Here is a 22938-nt window from a genome sequence, read left to right as displayed (position 1 = left end):
GTAAAACCAACATCACTAATAGGCCCTCATGTGCTCGGCAAACAGGCCCTATCAGATATTCATTCTCACAGTTCCCTTGTGATTTGGGTTATGAATGACACTTCAGTCATCATTGTGCTTCCATGCTGAAGTCCAGATTTCTTCCCACTCAAATATTTTCATTTGGTAAATCTGCTGCACTAGACTCATGCAGTTTTGAAAAGATGCTGATAGCCCATGACTTCTAATGTACAAGATCCCCAAATGCACAGAGGGCTCACTGCAAAGTGAAAAGCCCCACGTTTTTTCCATCTTTCGTATTCAGAGTACGTCTGTCTGTGCGGTGTTGTGCTTTGTTTAATTGGAGTTAGTCTAAAGTTTTAGTCTTTTGGGTAGAGTTGGTGCTTCCATATACACTCTGTCTTATAAGACCCTAAAGTATTCCCCAGAGTGAAAAACTGTGCTTAAAATAACTCCTCGCTATTTGTTATTGAAAATGTTCACAAGGCCTTGAGCGATATAACACGGGGCTTCCAACTCTGAAATGATATAACGCGGTGCTCCCAATTCTCCCAGTGTCCATACTGTATAGATTGCTGAGATAGGATCAAATGCCACCTTCCAAGGATACCTCCCCTGAAATTACAGCTTCCTGCCTCTTTTCACTTTCCTTTGCTGTGAGAAACACCCAGTTTACTTGTTTATGATTGTCTTCCCCTAGTAGAACTTAACCTCCAAGAGGGCAGGGCCTTTATTGTGTTCTTCTATAGACCACTGTATCTACAGCATGGAGACTAATGCACGGGACCCCTAAAAGATTCAACACATTCATTAAATTACTCAGTCAACAATGATTTGTTCCATGTACTGACTGGTTGGACTCTAAGGCATCTGTAAGAAATGTTAACTTATTTTCATAGTCTTGAAAAAAGAAAACAAACATCACAATGATAGAGAAGATTAATGTCAAGATATGTTTGATCAACTTTGGACTTTGGTTTGAATCTTTTGCCTTAAAGGTGTCTAATGAGTGGTAGTCCTGAACTACCACAAACTTACTCTTTTAATGCCCTCCTTACTTGACAATGACATGTAGGGGTGGTCGGAGTGGCTCTGCTGTTGTGAATACATATTATTGGAAGATTTTCCCTATCACGAACCCCAATTTTCTGCATGTAAATAAGGTCCAGTCACTTAAGCATTCCATTTGTACCAATGAACAACTCACGTTATGCAATTCATAGCTGGTTTGTACTCATATAATTTCTTTTTCTCAATGTTGCTTTAAATTCTATACCGTTGGCTAAACTAATGTCACTATCAATGCAGAGTGGTTATACACTGGGCCTTGAAGTCCAAGGCCAGCAGTTTAAAACCACCAGCAAGCTCTGCAGGGGAAAGAGGTGGCTTTGTACACTTGTGAAGATTTGTGGGCTAGCCGACTCACAGGGGCAGTTCAGCATTGACTTCCTGGTAGTGAAGTGATGCCCCAGGGGAATGACTGATAATGTTTTCTAACATAAAATGACAATGATATCTCAAAGGTGAACTAGAGAGATATAGGAACCAAGAATTCATCAATGCATTTGGGGATTTCACTTAATTCTTTCCCCAATCTAAGACCAAGTAGAGATCACTAAAGATATAGCTGCTATAGCAAAGTTTGGTGAAGAAACAAGGTGCCTGGCTATCAAAAAAATTGTTTCTGGGGTCTTAACGGCTTGCTTTCAAGTGAGCAGCACACCAGCGTCTATGATCCAAGGACTATAAATAATAGAATCCAATTCTAAAGGAGGGAATGGTATCAGAACTTAAATTGTGAAAACCTGATTTCAAGAAGACTATGGATGAGAGGGGAAACCCAAAATCCATTTTCAGGGTCCCCGCATGGAATTTGCCTCTGTTGAATCCCTTTTGATCATAGTTGAGGGAAGGGGATAGCCCTGTTAGTAGACAGAGAACATTGTAAAGTCAGTTATGGGAGATACAGTCAGGTTAAGATGTAATGTCATTTCACGTGATCTTCCTTTTGACTCATTTTAAAGCTGTTTTCAAAAAATAAGTAGAGGGGAAATCCTCTGATCATGACCCAAGAATATGAATACCCTCTGTATCATGCACAAGGGACTCGACAGATTGTTGCAGGTGCCATTAGCTTGAAATTCAGCACCTTGTCATTTTATCTCCCTTATGATCCATCTGAATTTTTTCTAGTTTTTTAATATTAATATTTTCTGCTTTCTTTTCAATTAAGGTTTTTACTTTGTTACTGTTGAGTTTATTTTTTAATATTTTCTTGGTATATTGAGTCCAGGATAGATAAATCAATAGAGACAGTAGTTGGATTAATGTTTCCATAGGAACAGGAGTTTTGGGGGAAATGAGGAGCTAAGAGCAATGAGTTCAAGAATGAAGATCTCCTAAAACTGATTGTGATGATGATTGCATAAATCTTCTTGATATGATTGGACTATTGAATTATATGATATGTGAATGTTATGCTAATAAAACTCTTTTTTTAAAAAAAAGGATACATTTTACCAACTAGAAAAAAAATGCCCTTGGGCCTTAATAAGCAAAAAAGATGGCTAGATGATTGTTGGTTTGAGGAGCAATACCTGTGTCCCTTGATTTACATATGATTTAATTTTTGTATATCATACTGCTTGCTAATCAACTCTTGCACAATTTTGAGTTAGTTCTGACTGAAGCATTTCATAGACTCCCATCAGTTCTAGAGAGGTGGTACCAGTAGCCCCTCTGAGCACGCATCAAATTGTACAGCCATTTGGAACGGAAATATGCATTTTCAGCCCTGGGTGAAGTGTGATGTTTCATGCTGTCGAGATTGGGAGGGAAACAGGAGTGGCCTTCTATTTTTCCCACCCTCACATTGAATGCCACTCTACTTAGTGTCTTGTAACCACTTGTTGGGGTCCCCAACACTCAAACGACTCCTCAGAAGCGACTCTGCAATTGTGGACAATATTAAAGACAGACAGACAGACAATGGGGCACAGGGTCTCCTTGTCCTATGTCAGGACTGAGGGAGTGAATTTATTTTCAAATGGGTTTATATAATGGGGCTTACAGATCTTTCAAAAGGCATACACACCATACAGCCAGCATTTATACAGTCAATAGGCAATATCATAAGCAGATAACATTATAAATAATCAATGAGTTTCGTCATTGTGTTGACCTAGTACTAGTTGACCTCAACCCCCTTCCCCCCCACCTCCATTTGACCTCAAACCCTCCCAAGGGTTTGCTACATTTTAAGGTGGTTTGGCTATAAAGCCTGATTGCTCTTGTGTACAGATAACCTTCGGACCCATGGAATAGCCTAGCCAAGTATGAGACATCTTTTATGGCAGCTCCTTTATGGGCAGTTATTGGCGAGACTTTGTCCAGTCAAGAAAATGTACAAGAAGACTTGTTTCTATCTCATAACTGTGAAGATCTTCCCTGACTGGAGTCAACTTTCCCGACCCGCACTCATAAGCACAGAGGATGTAGCTGCACGACATTCTCATCCAGTCCCTCGGGTTCCCGTAGTCATGAAGGCCAAGACCCTCAGTGGGATGAGCAGTGAGAAGACAACCAACAAACAGTATTCTCCCTACCAAACAGAGAGCGCTGGGGAGTGGAGGCAAGGGTGGACAGGCTAGTGAGCCTTCAATTTCTGAGGGTAAGCTAGGGAGGATATGAGAACACATTTAGTATTTGGGTTTCATTATTGGGCAAGTGTTTACCAAGCGTTTTCATGTGGCAATGACTAATTCCTTCCATGCCAGGGATTGCTGCTCTCCTTTCTCTCCCACCTTTACCATGCAGGTGGCTGTTGTTGGTGCCAGTGGGGACCATAGCTCACCGAGACCACACACAACGTAGCCCAACGGCCTCTGCAGGATTTCTAGCCTGTACCCTTTATGGAATTGGATTTCCAGGTCGTTATTTTGAGATAGTCTTAATATCCACATTTTACAGCTGTCTAAGAGAATCCTAACTTTAATAACAAAACTAGAAAATGGCAGAAGGCAGGACCAGGGCTGGAACGCAGCCCTCTTCTAAATCGTGTGCTCTTTCAGTTATTCTGAGAGGAAAAAATGAGCCTTGTTCGCCATCCCTTTTTGTACAATATGTACTATGAAAGATGAAGACCCCCAAGTAAGCCTGTCATGTTTAACAAATATGTTCTTATCTGTAGCAGCTAGTTTGAAGAAGTGTACTTATTATCACTGTTATTTAATATCACATTGCAGCCTCCTGTCTTCAATCACATACTCTCCAAAGGTAGAACGCAAGGCATCGGAGCCCCTCACACCGACAGACAGTGACAATGAGAAGGGTGAGAGAAACAGTAAGAAAGTGTGCTTTAATGTAGCAGGAGATGAGCAGGAAGATTCGGGCCATGACACCATCAGCAACAGAGACTCGTACAGGTAATTTACAAATTCCTTAAATGTAGCTCATTGCGTTTCTGAGTTTTCCACAAATGTGGAAAAAGGAAAAATTACTGATTTTGTGTATTACTCCCTTAAAATGATCACCACTCTTACCAGCTCCAGACAGAGCACAGTGGGGCCACTTACACTTCCAGATCGTAATTTGACTACTTCGAAAGCATTTTGCTCCTCAGTTGTGTGAACCGAATTTGGGAGATTTCTCATTCTATTAATGGATTGTGTTACATGCATTGCAAGTAATCAAAGTGGATCTGTATCAACTTAAAAAAATATTTGTTTTTGCTTACTGAATGAGTACGTAGAGTAGGAGAGGTTTTTTGGTGGTTGTTTTGTTTTCTGCTTTTGACAGCTCCTCCCTTTCTTTTTTTAAATCATTTTATTGGGGCTCATACATCTCGTATCACAATCCACACATACACCAATGGTGATATGTTACCCCCATCATTCTCAAAACTCTCGCTCTCCGCTTGGGCTCTTGGAGTCAGCTCCTCATTTTTCTCCCCCCCCCCCCCGCCAACCTCCATCCACGCTCCCCTTCCCCAAGAACCCTTGATAATTTATAAATTATTATTTTATCGTCTCTTGAATTACCTGGTGTCTCCCTTCACCCACTTTTCTGTTGCCCATCCCCCAGGGCAGAGGTTATATGTATATCCTTATAATCATTTCTCCCTTTCCATCCTACCCTCCCGGTATCACTGCTCTCACCACTGAGGGGTTCATCTGACCTGGATTCCCTGTGTTTCCAGTTCCCACCTTCACCACTGTGCATCCTCTGGTCTAACCAGGTTTGCAAGGTAGAATTGGGATCATGATAGTTGGGGGGAGGAAGCGTATAAGAACTAGAGGAAGATTGTGAGTTTCATCAGTGCTACACTGCACCCTGAGTGACTCATCTCCTCCCTACTACCCCTCTGCAAGGGATGTCCATTTGTCTACAGATGGGCATTGGGTCCCCAACATGCGCGCCCCTCATTTAAGATGATCTAACCCCCCCTTTGGTGCTTGATACCTGGTCCCCTAGACCCTTTGTGATCACATTTGCTGGTGTGATTCTTCCATGTGGGCTTTGTTGCTTCTGGGCTAGATGGCCACTTGTGTACTTTCAAGCCTTTGAGACTCCAGACACTATATCTCTCCATAGCCAGGCACCATTAGCCTTCTTCACCGCACTTACTTATACATACATTCGTCTTCAGCATTTATATGGGGAAGGTGATCACACAATGATGGTTTTTGTTCTTTGGTGTCTGCTACCTGACCCCAGATGCTATATCTTTTGGTGTCCAGGCACCATCAGCTTTCTTCACCACGTGTCTTCTTATATTCTATGCTTGAAGCCAATTGGACTCTAATTCGGCACTTTTCAACCTGTTGGTTGCGACCCCTTTGGGGGTCGAACAACCCTTTCACAGGGGTCGCCTACATATCTTGCATATCAGATATTTACATTATGATTCATAAACAGTATAAAAATCACAGTCATGAAGTATCAATGAAAATAATTTTATGGTTGGGGGTGGGGCGTCACCACTATATGAGGAACTGTTTTAAAGGGTCTAGGCCATAGGAAGGTTGAAGACCACTAGTCTAGAATGCTATATAATTAAAAAAAATAGAGTCAACATTAATTGAGAAAGTTAATCTCATCAGACATTTTTTGGCACACCCTAGGAACATATTTTTACTGAGCACAGTGGGGAATGGGATGATTTCACCTACTTCTCACTGCAACACTCTGTGGTGGACTGTATATTAAACTCTATATGGAAGGAAACTTCAATGGAAGTTAAATAATTAAACCATGGAACCAGGTAGTCTGGATCCAGAATTACTCTTACCTACTCAGTTATTTCATTTTCATAATTTCAAAAAGGTTGTTAAAAATTAATATGGAGGTGTGCAGAAGGACATTGGGACAGAAGGACATTGGCAGGTCTCCCTAAGGGAGTCAGCGGGGAGATCAATGTAAATGGGAGCTCCCGGACACGGTTGAAAGCTCGACTCCCAGACTTTGAACTGCACATTTCCCAGGATCAGTTAGGAGTTTGTCTGAATCTGACACGCACTCTGCTTTTTCAATAAACAAGCTGTTAGGGCAAAACATTGTCTTTCTTCAGGTTGTCTAGAGAACAGATTATGATCTAAAACTCTAGTGCATTAGGTCTATGTGGGAGGAAATCCTAAGAGAAATATTGATGAGCTCACTGAGCTTCTTTAAGGGTAATGGGAAATTGTTGAAACGGAGCGGTTATTGGGTGCACAACATGAACATAATGTTATTGAAATGTACATGTGAAGTCATGGAATGGACAAGTGTGTACATAGATTTGTGTACATGCAAATATATGCACATAACAAAAAAGTTCATGGAAAATTCCATTGTATTATCATTCCACTTTCCATGAACTTTTGAAGTCTGCATTATATGTGTATGTGTGAATGCATACATTATCTATGTATTTTTGTAATGTCTGATGTCACAAATCATCTGTTTTAAAGTCCTGTGTCACTCCTCCTTTTCAGTGACTGCAACAGCAACAGGAATTCCATTGCCTCCTTCAGCAGCGTCTGCAGCAGCCAGTGCAGCTCGTACTTTCACAGTGATGACATGGACTCAGGTAACATGCATGTGGAATTGCATGTCGCTTCTCTCAGTGGTAGCTAGAAGGTACTCATTTCTTTGGCTCAGGGATATTTTTACCGTATGGCAGTCATCCTTGGTCCACACACTTCATTTCAGTTCCACGTACATGGCAAGTCCATTACCACTCGCATTATAAACAATAAGTTTAAAATGAAATAGACAAACATTTTTATTCTATATGTGTGCTATAATATTGGTATGGTATTATAGTGGAACTGCAGGTGCCCTAGTAGTGTAATAGGTTATGCTTTGGGCTTTTAATCACAAGGTCAGCTGTTCACAACTACCACCCGCTCCTCAAGAGGAAGATGAGGCTTCTATGTTCCTATGTAGGTATGAAGTCTCAGAAACCCAAAGGGACAGTGCTACCCTGGCCTTTAGAGTCACTGGTGAACTGAAATCATGGCTAAATGGAAGGGTGGCCCTGTAGGTTAGGCATTGGGATGGGAACCACAAGATCAGTAGTTCAAACATACCAACTTCTCCATGGGAGAAAGATAAAACAGTTCCTGTCCAATTTACCATCTGAAACCCTTTATCAGGTCATATTAGGTGGAATTGAATTGATGGCAATGGCCTTTTGTTTTTCATTTTCCTTTTTATGAAAAGGTTTTAGGAGCTCTGGCGACACAGTGGTTCAAATCTAGCAATTCCATGAGAGAAATATGTGGCATCTATAATCCCATAAAGATCATGGCGTTGGCAGCCCTATGGGAGAGTTCTAGTCTTGTCCTATAGGGTGGCTGTGAGTTGGCAAAGAATCAAAGGCAACGAATTTGGTTTTGGTGTTTTTATAGCCTTCTGGAAGGATAGAGGTATATGGGAAATAGGCTTTACTAAAGGCACTGAGCACTGTTGACTGGAATAGGTGTTACAGGAATTTGAAGCTAATCCCCTTCAAGGTGATTCAGACTAATGATGACTCTATAGGGCAGAGCAGAACTGCCCTGTGGATTTCTGAGATTGTCCATCTTCAAGCAAGTAGGAAGCAGTTCTTCCAGGGAGCAGCCACTTGGTGTTTTCAAACTGTTGGCCTGGCCATTAGCAGCCCCACTTCTTACTTTCTCCCCCACCAGAGCTGCCCTCTGGTCAACAATGTGGGCCTTGAAGATCGAGGATGCATCCTTAGATGGGAGTGACAGGGAAAGGGGTTATAAGAAAATATTTGTTAATACTGCTGTCTTTCTTCTGTGTGTTCAGAATGAAGACTTCATCTAATAGGACAAATTTTAACTATTAGGTGCAGACTTCATTCCAACTAGTTAGTCACTAGGAAAAACATGCAATTGAAATCATGATTTAAATGTAAAATCACGTCGTTCTTTCTATGAGGCAAGTTGGCAATCACCTGATGCATTGTTGTTGCTGGGTGCCGCTGAGTTGGTTCCAACTCAAAGGAGCCCTGTGTGCTATGCAAGGCAAGCAGTCCTGGGCCACCATGACCGTTGCTATTATGTCTGATCCCATTTCCATCCACTGGGCCAGTCCCTCTGATCGAGATCTCTCTGTCTGCTGACCCTCTGCTTCACTGGGTGCTTGCAACTGTTGCCTCTCCTATTGAGTTGTGCCCGGTAAGCTAATGAAAGTCCCCAAAGCTTAATTCCGTCCATGTCATTGACGTAGACTGTATTTTGAGTGGGCAGAGCTTTGCCAGTCATTTTTGAATGCCTTCCATCCAGAAGGGGTCATCTTCTGGCAGGATATCAGACAATGTTTCATTGCCGTTCATAAGGTTTCCCATAGCTAATCCCTCAGAATTGGGTAGCATGTTACTTAACTTGGAAGCTCCACTGAAACCCAGCTACCAGGGGTGGTCCTGCTGGTACTTGAAATTCCGGCCGCCTATCTTCCAGCATCACAGCAATCAACAAGCCACCACAGTACAACGGACTGACGGACAAGTGGGGTCTGACATCCTACTAGCTAAGACACCTTTTGAAACTATGATTCTACAAAAGTTTGGGAAGTGATGAATGGAATAAGAGGCCTTGCTTAATTGATTTAATTTTGAAGGTGTTTTGAGGTGTTGTGTACATTGGGAGATGAATGATCTGTGATGTTTTCAACACCTAGGTGATGAACTTCCCCTGAGTGTTCGCATTTCCCATGATAAACAGGACAAGATACACAGCTGCCTGGAGCATCTTTTCAGCCAGGTAGGAGAGAGACGGTGGTGAGGCTTTCCCGCAGACAAAACTGTCAGCAATCCCTTTTGGGGTTAGTTAAAATTTTTTGAAAGCTAGGCACCTAGTACTGGATTTATTGAAACTTTTTAAGTTATATCTTTATAACTTTGCTCCAAATTTCAAAAAATAGGCATTTTCTATCAATAGACATATCTGTCTTTGGCTTAACTCCATAGCATAGAAACCACAACCACTTTTACTACTTTGTAAAACAAAAATTGTCTTTCATTCCTCCATTCTGTATGTGTTTTTACCTTTGACAACTCAAAAACTTGTCATTTTTTTGTGAGCTGAATATTTCTTTCATATTAATATTTGGAAGGATAGTAATAAATACCAAGGAAAAAATCATCCGATGGGCATATTCCGATTTATAACTTAAAAATCGTATTTTTTCAAGTGTCGTGGGGTTTCAAATGTACTTGGATCTTTAGTAAAACTTATTTCACAGGATATATTCCTGGAGACATGTATATTAAGGAATGTAAGTGACGGTCAGACATCTCTACTCTTGATAGGTGGACTCGATCACCAATCTCCTCAAAGGGCAAGCCGTAGTGAGGGCCTTCGAACAAACCAAATACCTCACACCAGGTCGAGGGCTGCAAGGTAAGATTAAAAAAATAATTATTGCAATCTTTTGGGAGGTCAAAGATGGCCAAGAAAATAGTCACAAAGCACAAATCTACTACAAGATGAAATTTTTTGCCTGATCACATTTCATTGACTACTCTTTCTACATGGGTAGTACAGTTATACGTGACCTATTGGACTTCCGAGGAAGGAATGAAGTGAAGGGTGTTAAGTAAGATAAGCTCTCTTAGCGTTCCTAGAAAGATATAATGATCAGGCTGGAAAGGAAGGAACACAGTCAAGGGATTTAAGTATTCCGTTGTTCTTGCTGCAGCCAGGTGTGTGTCAGCCTGCTTACAGCTCCGTGGGGGAGCAGGGGCAGTGGAGAAGGGGAGGGCCATCACTCTGTACAGGATGGAAAGCTACCCCTTTCTGATAGCTGGTTTAGGATATTAAAAATAAAGAGAATAGTCATTTAGATTTGCCCTCTTTGGGGCTTGTTTACACATTTTGTAAGAAAATAGGCTTCACGGTTGACATGTTGAGATTGAGCAAGTTCTCTCCTCTGGTGTAATGAAAGACATTACCACCATGCTACTGCAATGGGCGCCCAGTGATAAATGGAAGTAGATGATGAAGTCTGTGGGCTGGTTAACTGTTTGCCAAGGGCTGCATTTTAAGAGAGGCTGTCTGTGTTGATTTAGAATTTCAGCAGGAACTGGAGCCTAAGCTGAGTTGTCCAAAGAGATTAAGGCTTCACATCAAGCAAGACCCTTGGAACCTTCCCAGCAGTGTCCGGAACCTTGCCCAGAACATCAGGAACTGCGTTGAAGGTCAGGGTGAAAAGCAAAAAGGAATTTGCATGCCATTATCGATAATAATCTCTACAACCAAGAGCTCAGTATTGCTTGTATTTTAAGATTAAACAAATGATGTATTTTAGAAGTACACATGGAATAGGAATAATATAGCAAATACAAGTGTAAAACACAGTAACTTTCTCCTCCTCCTCCTACTACTACTACTACTAATAATAATACAAGGTGATACACAAAAAAATCTGGAATTTTTTTTCAAAGCTATGTTTAAAAAATTTTAAACAAAACACCTTATCACCTTCAAAGTGTTCTCCATTGCACTTAATACTTGTGTCAGACCTGCGATCCCATTCTTGGAAACCTTTTTCAAACTCATCTGTCTGGATGGCTGACAGCACAGCACCTCCTTGTTTCACTCGCCTCTTCTACATCATCAGGTCGCTGTCCTTTCATGCCCCTCTCCATTTGTGGAAACAAAAAGAAGTCGCATGGCTCAAGGTCAGGTGAACAGGTGTGTGGGACAAGAGAAGCATGCTGTTTTATGCCAAAACTTGGTTCACTGAGATGGCTGTGGGAGCAGGCACATCGTGGTGGTGGCTAAACCAGTCCCCTGTCTGCCACAAATCAGGCCTTTTTTGTCACATACTGTTGTTCAATCTTTTCAGAACCTCTAAATAGAAAGCTTGATTGACAATGCGAGCTGGTGGATTGAACTCCATATACATTATCCCTCTCACATCAAAAAAGCAAATGAACATCAGTGTTGGCAGGGGGGATACCTCCTCATAATAGTAAATGGCTTTCCCTATGTACATCTCTCTATCTCCTTTTCCTCCAATATAAGTCTTTATACTTACTTAAAAGGCAGTCTTTCATCATATTTGTGTGTTTTACAGCTTTGTATAATGGTAACATGCTATATTTCTCCTATAACTTGCTTTAAACTTTCAGCATTTTACTAATAAGATGTCTCTGTGTTGACGGCATTGGCTTCAGTTTGCTCGTCGTCTCTGATCTGTAAATGCACCGCCATGCACTTGTCTGTTCTTTTATTGATGTCATACTTGTTTCCTTTTGTAGCCATGTCAAACAATACTGCAAGCATCGTATCCAGTGCTCTTTGTGCTCCTACGCGAATGGATTGGGGTTGTAAAATTCTTGACTACGTATTTATAAGAATCACCTTTCCTTGTCGCTGATTTCCACTCCCGGTGATCCCATGGGAGCCAGAGTAGAACTGTACTCTTTCTGAGACTGAATTTTTTGGAAGTAGATCACCAGGCCCTTTTTAGGGATTGCTGTAGGTAGACTTGAACCTTTGACCTTTCTATTAGCAACCAGCCAGTTTAACTTTTTCACAAACTCAGGACTCCTAACCATACTAGATACTAGATATTTGCTATATATTGGCAGGTTGTCCTCCAAAGTAGTCAATCCAATCGATTCTTCCCATCAACATTGCACCAGAGTTCACGTTTCTGCACACCTTCTCCCAAATTCAGAATTTCAATCAAAAACGACTTGCAGGCTGGTGAAACTGTGTGTTATTGTTCTTCAACCTTGCCTTTACTTGGTTATTTGTGACAGTAAACCTTTTTCCATATACTTAACAATTATTAGATTTGATTCTATTAATTTACTCTTCATATTCATTGCCCATTTAATACAATCAGGTTGCTTATTTTTATTGGTTCATGAAGACTTTTAAATAGTTTTTACATAAATGTCTCATGTTGTGGCAGAAATATAAGGTTTGGAAATGTGCCAAAAGACAAAGAAAGGCGGGTAGAAGATTGTAGAACCTTGTGCTTCAAGATCTAAACTATGAATATTCTCAGTGAATAAATAAATACTGGTATTTTATGAGGACATATGATATGTGGAAAAGGATTGTAATATTTTATCAAGATGAACATATTAGGAAGACCTCTAACACCCATAAAAGGCATGAAGTTAGATGTTATGGCAAGCCTATACAAGTAAACTATGAAGCTTTGTAGAAATCAAAATAATTATGTAAGCTTTATTGTTTGTGCTTCTTTTCACAAGTGTTTTTGGGTGGGTTGTCATTAATTATTAAGGCATCATTTCCTGAACAGCTCATGATAGGTACAACCTGGATTTAGAGATATCACCCTAATATGTAACTCTATTGCAGCGGTTTTCAACCTGTGGGTTGCAACTCCTTTGGGGATTGAGCGACCCTTTCACAGGGGTCTCCCAGTTCCTAACTAGCAAAATTAAAGTTATGAAGTAGCAACGAAAATAATTTTATGGTTGGGGGGGGTCACCACAACACGAGGAACTGTATTATAGGGTCACGGCATTAGGAAGGTTGAGAACCACTGCTCTATTGTATCAATTCCTGTGTTGTCTGTTGGTTGGGTCAGAGTAAGTAGAAAATACTGAGTTTCTGAAGTGATCATGGTGAAAAAGAAGAACTAAAAGTGTGCTCATTTACAATGTAGCTAATCTGGGGAATTTATTGCCAGTGACTACACTTGTGTCAACCAGTGGCTGATAATCTCTGAATACATGTATGACACTTGGGGGAGAGAGGTCCTCTCATATGGAGTGAGGGGAGAACCTTCCGCAATGCACAGGTCAGCTTCTTAGCATCAAAGAATCATCTAGCTTAAAATGGCAACCATGGTAAGGTGGAGAAACTCAGAGTAAATAAATATTATGGTATGCTTGCATTTTTATTCCTGTCATTTTTGTGGAACTTGATTGCCGTAACCTTTTAATGACTTTCTAAAAATCCTCTCTTGAGTTTTAAACTCCACTGACATAGATTGCTCTCTGTACTTCAAGGAGTCAAAGCCTGCCCCTTGACGCCCTGGGCCTCAGTTTCTTCTTTTATTAAAGGCTGGATGTAAGATTTCTGTGGTTACTAAATCAGTTTCATGCAAATATACTCAAAGGTAATTGGATATTATTTAGAGATTGTATTTAGAGATAAGTAGAAAGGAAGATTGAATAGATAGAAAACCCTCATCCAATTAAATCCCATCCACACTATTGTACAATGAAATATTTTATTCCCCTGTGCTAGGTTTCTTGGTTATATTTTCACATTATATCAAAATATAATTGTTATCTGTGATATCTTGTAGCATCCCATTCATTGAAAAGTCTGAATTTAACCCGTGTCCCCTGCCCCAAACAAAGCAGAGCAAAAAATTATAAACCTACAAGACTTGTTGATCTGCTAGAGACTAGTGGAATCCATGAAAGTGCTCTGTAGACACCTTTTAGCTGATCCCCTCTAGGGATCACCTTTTAACTCCATAAACTCAAAAATCTCAGTGCCATGGGGTCAATGCTGCCGTATGGCGATGCCCCCGGGGGATTCAGAGACTGTAACCGTATGAGAGTAGAATGCCAGCAGAGCTACTGCCCACCATGCTGTTCGCAGCCCCACGTGTAACACTACACCACCAGGGCTCCCATATCGCAAAGAACAGACAGGGCTATACAATGAGAAATATCTCTTGTGAGGAACGTACTCAGAATAGTCAACCACATGAGCCCAAGGGCAGTATTTGCTCCAGAACAAGCCTCAGAAAGTAAGAAAAATAAAGGACGGAACTCAAAGGGAAGCAAGGAGCCCAGAAGCTGGCTGTCTGTCTGACTGCATGAGAACAGAGGCTGTAAAAACACAGTGTATATAAGATGTTGAGAGGAGAACGGATTTTCTCTGTAAACATTCACGCAGCTCACTGTACAAGAGGATAGCGATAGGTTTAATAGCAGTTAAGTGTGTTCTTGTTTTGAGACTTCCTTTTCCTATTGTATTCCCCTTTAGAGTTCATGCAAAATATGAGGGGATTCAAAGCGCTCACGGGAAAATCCATTGTCTTTTCGTTTCCGTTTCCCACCACTTTTGGAAGCCCTCCCATGAATAAGGAATCGGGAAGTCTTTAGTCCCCTTTATGCACGGATTTTGAAGAACTGAATCTTTAATAGATACATTTTTTTATACAAACTGGACAATTTTCACATTTAAAAAAGGATGTAAGAATCTTAGATTTTTCACTGCTGTTGAAATTAAGTACTAGGGGAATAAAAAGTACACCCGCTTCTTATTTATCAAAATGATTCATTTCCAAAGGCCAGGCCATTATGCAACGGTTAGTGCATTGTGCAGATGGAGGCGACTATGTCATCACGTCTCTGCCGCTCTCCTCTCGCACTCGGCACGTGTTACTCCCGGACACACTGTGCAAAGCACACCACTTTCTGATCTGTGGCTAGAAGTGCAACTTGCCCGTGATGCATTTCAGAGGAGTAGGTGTGTGCACCCTCATATGCTACAATCTTTGCAAAGTAATAAAAACCTTAAAAATTAATTTTTTAAAAGGACTGATAAAGAATCCTAGATTTTTATAAGTATTTCTACTTGTATGCATTTGTATCTCTTATAACAATATTCTTGTCAACTGACAGAAATGATAATCATATACACAAATCAATGATTGTGACTTGATGTTGGACTATTGATGCCGCTTTTGATCCTGGGCCAGCAGTAGGTTCGGCCTGGTGGTATCGGCTCCAACTCGTACAGGCAGTGATGTGGACAGACCATGGGAAAAACTGTAAGCCTACGAGTATCCGGATGTTGCATTAACTCTTTGGATAGCAACCATGGTTGTCAAAATGTTAAGTAAGTCCTAAAATGGTTAATTTACCATTTGGGATTCACCATAATGGAAGAGCCAAGGGAGAAGGCAGGCTGCCACTTTTCTGGTAATCTGTGTGCTTCTGCTCCTTTTACACTGACTGGAAGTAGTCTCATCGTAATCCTTAGAAATCAGTTGCAGTAATCTCATCAGTTTACCTGGAATTTATCATACTCACCTCAAATTCATCTTTATTTCTAGTTCCTCAATTGTCTTTGTATGTGTAATGATTTAATGATGGAGTAGGTATTGGCTGGAAATTCTACATAATGCCACCTTGTCAGACTTCCATGCTGAATATAATCTTATATTAATGTAAAATTAAATTTCTTCAAGGAAGAAACTGTGTCACAGTACTCATTAGTTTTGGAACATTTTTCTTGTTCGAAGGACAAAGTAAACTATTGAAGTTCTGGGAATTCTAGTTCTGTATCAGAGTATAAATATTTCAACAGAAAGTCTCATATTCGTACCAACAACCACAAATTGCAAAACATTGTGACAACTGTAAGTTTTTGTACAAGAATTCTAAAGTGAAGACCACAGATGAGTTTTCTTTCAGACTACGTAAGCGAGAACATATTGTTTCTGCTCTTTCCTAGTTTCTGATCTCAAACTGCCACCGTTCTGTGATCTTCATTTAGGCAGGATAGGTGCAATGCCATTCATAAATTGTGTCCTTGTGTGTTACCATTCATGAGAGCCAAAGTGAGGCTAGAGGAGAGCAGACAGTGGATCCAAGGGAGAGTCATTGTATGGTTTCACTTAAGGATGCCTGTTTTCTGCTAAATCTCTTAGCTACAATACATTATCAGCCAGAAAAGAGATAGTGTTAGATTATTTCACTATCACAGGAAATTCATTTTTTCACAAATGAACTCATTTTCAACTCTATTCCTTGCAAAAAAATTTAATTCCTTTTAGAAGATCCCATTTTCAGACCATCTTTTCTAATTTTTTTGTTTGTTTGCTGTCTTAACCTTCTAAAAGAGCGTCTTTGAATAAAATTTTCTGGGATTGACCCCTTTTCATCAGATCTTGGTAATTGTAATGATTTCCTTGCTAACCCTTCCTATCTCATCTTCCCAGATTCATTTATCCAAGAATGGGATTTGTCTTCCTAAAATATCCTATCTATAATTTCAAGACCCTGGTCTAGAATTTGCTTATGTTGCTCTATAGATGGGTCCAGACTCTTGAATCTTATATTAGAAGCCTTTTCACAATGAGCCTCTACAACTGCACTCCGATCTCTCTTGTACAAATGGTGGGGCATCGAGTATTCATTTTCTCCTTTATTACTGATATTCTCAGAAACTCACAAAGACAGTGTTTCCCTGTCCTGTCGGATTACGATGAGTCTGTATCAACTCAATGACAGTGAGTTTGATTTTGAGTTTATTGTAGTACTTTGTTATCACCATTTTACACTCTTAGGTTATTCCTGGATTCCTCTTGACAATCTACTTTTTCTTTTTCCTCTTCTGGGTTTACTTAGAATTCGATACCAGCTTAAGTTTTTCCCAGATTACTATATCAACAGTGCTTCACATACATGTAACACTTTAATTTTCAAAAACATTTAATAGACATTCCCATTATTTTTTCCTACTTAGGCATATAATAGAGGTACAATAGATATTTTTGTCACTGCCTGTTAATTAGATAAGAAATTTTTACCAAAAAAATTCAGTGAGTTGCTAAAGGCCACAATTCTCAACAATTTACTGCCATTAAGTCATAACTCACGATGACCCTATTCGGGAGAGTAGCATTGTCATTGTGGGTTTTCCAAGACAGTGAATTTTTATAGAAGTAGAAAACCTCATCTTTCTTCCATGGAGTGACCAGTAAGTTTGAACTGCCAACCTTGGGATTAGCAGCCCAGTGCTGATGCGACACACCTTGTGGGATCATTTAGTGCGCTGTGGTTGGGTCTTTAGGAGTCCTAATGGGGTAAGGGCCTATGAATTGAGCTGTTAACTACAAGGTCAGTGGTGTGAATCCAAAAGGTGAGGCTGTCTGCTCCCATAAAGATTTAAAATCTTAGAAACTCTACTCGGTCCTTTAGGGTCTCTGTGGGTTGAGTTGAGTTGAGTTGGTTCTGAGTCGAACATCCGTTCTTGCCTCTGAAATGCTTTCGTTTTTGTGACCCTGCTAGTAAAATTTAACTGGTGTCGCGTATTCCTTGGATTTCTTTCCAGTTAGTATGTCCCTCTAGAAGAGGATGCAGCGTAAACTGGTCTTTATTTCCCATAAGTATGGACACACACACCCCATATGCCTTTTGGAGCGAATCCATTTATTAGTAGAAGGCAAATAGATGTGTAACTTACTGGCTATGCAAAGCTGAGTGTGATGTTTAAGGAGCCCTGGTGGTGTCGTGGGTTCAGTATTGGGCTGGTGAGTACAAGGTAGGCAGTTTAAGCCCGGCAGGTGCTTGGCAGGAGAAAGATGAGGCTGTCTGAGCCCATAAAGATTGATAGCCTAGGGAATCCTCTCACTGTTGCTCTGTAGCAGTTAGTTTGGTTTGGGTGCCATTAATGTGCATTGATTATCCATCTACTATCCTTGATGGATAATAAATATAAGTGGGGAGAGAACTGTCTGGAAATATTTGAATTTCTCTTCTCAAGGGAGTAGCTTGACTTCTATATTAGAAAGAAGCTCTAAACATTTATTTTTAGTGATGGGTAAATGTACTTGAAATTTTATTAATAAAGACCATAATAGTTGTAAGAGGTCAGATCACACAGGTTAGAGTATTTAAGAATAACTTTCAAAGTTGGCAGGATCCGAATGGTGTTCATAGACTCATATGATTCTGAACTGGACAATAATTTAGTATCTTGAGCAGTGGATAAAATTTATATAGGCAGATAAGCCATAAGAGAATTTCGAATGAATAGAATTTTCACTATGATATCATAGTACATTTTGCTAAAAGTTAAAATGTGATGTTTCTGGCAGAAAAAGATTCAACAACTCTAATGGTTGACTTTTCTTTTTTGCAGAGGTAAAGTGTAGGATACTCTGGGCTCTTCTTGAATATTCAGGTAACAATTTACATTATTTTCACCATTTAAATTGATTGTGGCTCATGACCTTGGACTCTCATATCATGTAAAGAAACAAGTTGAACAGTTTACAAATATAGAGATTTATACTTTACCTTTTGAGCTGCTCAGAAAAATTCAAAATTGATATGCAGTGTTAATAAATACACATGAAATTATATCTACAGTTTGAGTATAATTAAGAAGGAGAAGGGAAGCAGGGTTTGATAAATTAATGGTGTAGACAGGATTTATTGTGAATCTGTACATAGCTCATGTATGAACAGAATATGTCTAGTCATTCTAAATGTCCTACTTTTATGAAAGCACTACCAGCTTGCTCAGAGGAGCTCTGGTGGTAGTGTCCGGTAAGTATTGGGCTGATAACTAACTGCCAGGTCCAAGGCTCGAACTCATGAACCACTCAAGAGGAAAATGACAGACTATCTGCTTCCTTAAATATCTCCAGGCTTGGAAACTCCATACGGGGTCCCTGTGAGTTGAAATCCAGTTGATGACAGTGGGTGGGGGTGGATTGTACACAGCAGGAACCCTGCAGTGCAGTCATGGAAAGTGCTCGTCTGCTCCTCGTAAGGTCAGTGGTTGCAACCCTCCAGCCACGGTGGGAGGTGGTGATCTAGTCCCACTTCATTACCACCTAGAAAACCAGATGGGGCAGGCGTACCTCATCACTCACATGATGGTATCGGTTCGTAGGGATCATCTCAATGACACACAGCAGTAACAGCATCGTGGATGTAGTGAAAGCTCAAAATATATTGCTAATGAAAAGTAATGACAAGGGCTGACTAAATGTTTGATTAATCCCTGAACTACAGATATGAGACTGCTAGATTCATAAAGCCAGGAGCAGTATTTTGGCCATCTACAAATGCCTAACCTACTAACTTACATATCAATGTTCCACAAATATTTATTGCAAAAATGAAAGAAACAAGAAACTCAGCAGTAATTTTCAGTGCTACGGATCCTGAAGATTGGGAGAGTTCACTGAGCGCGACAGAGTTTAACATTAGCTGCTTTCAGTTGCCGTTCTCTGTGCACAGAGCCATGTAGATGTGTCGAGTGGCTTTAAAAAAATTCATTTTAATAGGTTAAAAATTACTGAAGGCATATATAAGTAAATATTATCATAATAGCTTTAGATTTTGATGCAAATATACACCTAAAATATAAGTGCATGCATTTGATATGCAGCATAGAAAATGTTACCTTTATATAAGTTATCTCTTATTATAGATATATAAAGTTTATATATAAAATACTCAACTTTTTGTAACCTCAATCCAAAGCTAATTCATCCATGATTTTGTTGTAAAATGTCTGTTTATGACTCTACCGTCCTTATTGGGACCCGCTCATGACCATCACCATGTCTGCATTTATTTGAGCTGATGGTTTCCCAACTATTAGCTCTCTAATGTCAAAGAAATCCTTGGAATTTTCCTGTAATGTATGACTATTCTTTTTCCCACATCCATAATTGCAACTGCCCATCTGATTTTGCTGCATGCGGAAGTTAGGACAACCCTACCATCTCCCGTTCCCAAGGCAGGAATGGTTTTCACTCCACATGTGTTATACTTACTGTGTTGTTCTTACGTGACATTGAATCAACTCCAATTTCTGGTGAGAATAGAACAGCTCTAATGGTGTTTCACGCTGTGACCTGTCTGAAGGTCACAGGTAACTTTGTCTTCAGATGTACCTCTGCCCAGGTTTGAATCACCAACTAGTACTCGGTGCTTCAAAATCTGACTCACCTAGCTACCTTAATAAATGGCTACCATATACCAAAATAAATAAATAAATTTAAGTTTATATATGTACATAATAAGAGCTAGTCATATATATATATGTGTGTATATATATATATATATATATATATATATATATATATATATATATATCCAGAACTTTGTGGCTTAGAAGAACAACAGTTTGATATACCTGAGCCCAGTGTGAGCTGGCCATTCTGCTGATCTCTCGCAGGATTTCCTGCTCTTGGGTGGCTTTGTTCATGTGCAGGGCGTTAGACTGTAAGTGGGCTGACATGAATGGCACAGGGTAGCCTCACTCACGTAAACAGTCGATGGCTTGATAGGGTTGACGGAGCCACATGTTTTCATCATCCACCAGACCAGCCACGTGGCCTCTGGAAACAAGCAACAAGGAGCAGTCACAGTAGAGTTTGCCCCTTTTGTTGGCCAAGGCGTGCCATAACCAGCTCTGTTGCAGTGGGTGGAGAAAGAAATTCTGCTTCTGATGGAAAGAGCCTCAAAATTCTTTTAATGGCAGAGACATAGGGACATGGACGGGTAGACCATAAGGGCCACTTTTACTTGGAAGATTGTAAATATAAAGAGCTGAACGAATCAAGTTAAACGGGAGTATTTTTGGTTTCTTTTCTTTTTCTGCCTTAAAAAGGTTGTGGATTTGCTGTGTGGGTTGTAGTAGTAAGAAAGCCCGCTTACACATATGAGCTCGCCTTATTTCATGGACGTCCTTCATCCTCACAGAACCTCAGAGAGCATGTTGTTTGTATTATTTAAAGGTACAAAAATTGCAATGCAGGGAAATTACTTGTAAAAGGTATTCACTCAACAGTGTTTTTGAGCATCTGGAATAATAGGTACTATGTATACTCATGTAAAAGCCAAGTTTTTCAGTACATTTTTTATGGTAAAATTAGGTGCCTCGGCTGATATTTGGGTCGGCTTATACTTGAGCATATACAGTATCTGATAGTTGATTTATCAACTAAATGCAATTGAAACTTAGTTCTACCAACTCTAAAAGTTGCCCTGGAAGGCACACCTTTGCTTGCTAATGTTCAAATGGCTTTTCCGAATCATCATTATTTTGATTTACATTTAGTGTCTTATTCTTTCTATGTTCCTTAATTGTCATCTATTATTTTCCTACCCATCCATTTTACATATATTGAATGATACCAAAACACTAACCAATATCAGTCCATGTTTTTACTCTGAAATGGGTTTTCCCTTTAAAAGAATAGACAAGATCTGCTAAATATTGATCTTGATGCCTTTCCTGACTTTCTCCCTAACCTCCTCTTTTTGTTTGTTCCCCGACAATTTCTGTAAACGCTTCAATGGTAGGGGTTCCTGGTGTGTCTCAAAGCCCATCTTATTCTGGTTAGGCCAGCCAGCTAAGTCTGGAACTTGAACTTTTTAAACCGCCAGGAACTAATGGGGGGTTAGCATTTTCTAACATGTCTGTAGATGAAAATTTTCAGTAGGTGCTTTGAATATGGAAGTGAAAGAAGTCTTTGATAGGTACAAAAACCATTTGTTTCTTATTGCAATCCCACCACAAGGAACGTCTTCCTCTGCAAAAGTAATAAACAACGTGTCTCAATAAAACAGAGCCCTTGCCTTTTCTTCGGCTAGAAGGCAGAAGCAGCTCTTCTTGCTGTAGTTCTTATCGATAAAGATTGGGACTGGAGGTAGCAGTGGGAAAGGATGTTGAGCAGCCACAGGATGGCGCGGACAAGACTGTGGAGTTTTTGCTGTGAGTTAGCTAACCTTTCCTTTCCTTCGTCACATTCTGCAGTCCCCATTCAGCACCCGCTTGGCGCCAAGTTCTGTGCTGGATGCTCATGCGAAAAAAGGATAGAAAAAATTCAACAAATGAAAGTTCACTATTTCACGCCAAAAGTTACTCAAACTCCCTTCTGCAGCCATTTGTGCTTCATTTACTTTTAATATTTCCTGGGTTTCTTTTTTAATTGGGATTTGTCTCTGTTGTATTTTGTCGTTGTTGGTAACTTGTTGACTCCCTGTCCCATGTTTTCCTGCGTTGTTCAGTGTATGAGCTCAGGTGGGGGGAGTCTAGAGCGGCAGTAACTAGAATCAGGGTTCCTGGGGGGCCTGTGGGGCAGCTCGGAGGGTAAAGGGGGTCTGATATCGAGGAATTCATGAAGGAAGAAAATGTTTTGAAATTGTGATTGTACCGTACTGCTTGGTATGGTTGAACTACAGAATGAGATGATGTCTGGATTAGCTCCTAATAAAAATGGTTTTGGAGAAGATTACACTACAATATTTTAAAAGTTACTCGAAGATATCTTAATATCCATTGTACACTTTATGGACTTTTGAAGTCTATTGAACCAGGTAATCTTTCTACTGAAGGTAGAAAGGTGCAATCGATAATGACCTCATGAAGTAATAAGCATTTACTAAGTGTATTTTCATTATGAACTGGACTGATAACTACAAGGTCCGTGGTTCAAAACCACCAGCTACTCTGCAGGAGAATATATGGCTTTCTAATGGCATAGAGTTACTTTCTCAGAAACTCAAGGGACAGTCACTTCAAATTGGCAGTGAGTCTGGTTTAGGTGTGGCGGTCCAAGCATCTGGGTACCTAGTTTCGGTTACTCCACTGTGATCATACACATGTCTGAGCTCTGTCATGACCCTGTAATAATGCATAATTCCTGTAGTACTTTCAGTGTTAAATAGATGGATACATAGCTTGA

The 22938-nt window shown here is 40.1% G+C and overlaps 1 protein-coding gene across 2 annotated transcripts in view; it reads left to right on the top strand.

Annotated features, from left to right (window-relative positions):
• Positions 1 to 22938, top strand: part of PREX2 (phosphatidylinositol-3,4,5-trisphosphate dependent Rac exchange factor 2) — a 322717-nt gene that overhangs the window by 173256 nt on the left and 126523 nt on the right. For both annotated transcript variants that reach the window (XM_075549599.1, XM_075549600.1), the window contains exons 26-31: positions 4245 to 4424; positions 6975 to 7069; positions 9169 to 9251; positions 9800 to 9890; positions 10559 to 10687; positions 18369 to 18410. In XM_075549599.1, coding sequence (XP_075405714.1) covers positions 4245 to 4424; positions 6975 to 7069; positions 9169 to 9251; positions 9800 to 9890; positions 10559 to 10687; positions 18369 to 18410 — 620 coding nt within the window. The remainder of the gene's footprint in view (positions 1 to 4244; positions 4425 to 6974; positions 7070 to 9168; positions 9252 to 9799; positions 9891 to 10558; positions 10688 to 18368; positions 18411 to 22938) is intronic.

This window comes from Tenrec ecaudatus, chromosome 5 (genome assembly GCF_050624435.1).
Source record: "Tenrec ecaudatus isolate mTenEca1 chromosome 5, mTenEca1.hap1, whole genome shotgun sequence".
Lineage (NCBI taxonomy): Eukaryota > Metazoa > Chordata > Mammalia > Afrosoricida > Tenrecidae > Tenrec > Tenrec ecaudatus.
The sequence above is the reverse complement of the archived record's forward strand: the minus strand, read 5'-3'. Positions and strand labels throughout refer to the sequence as shown.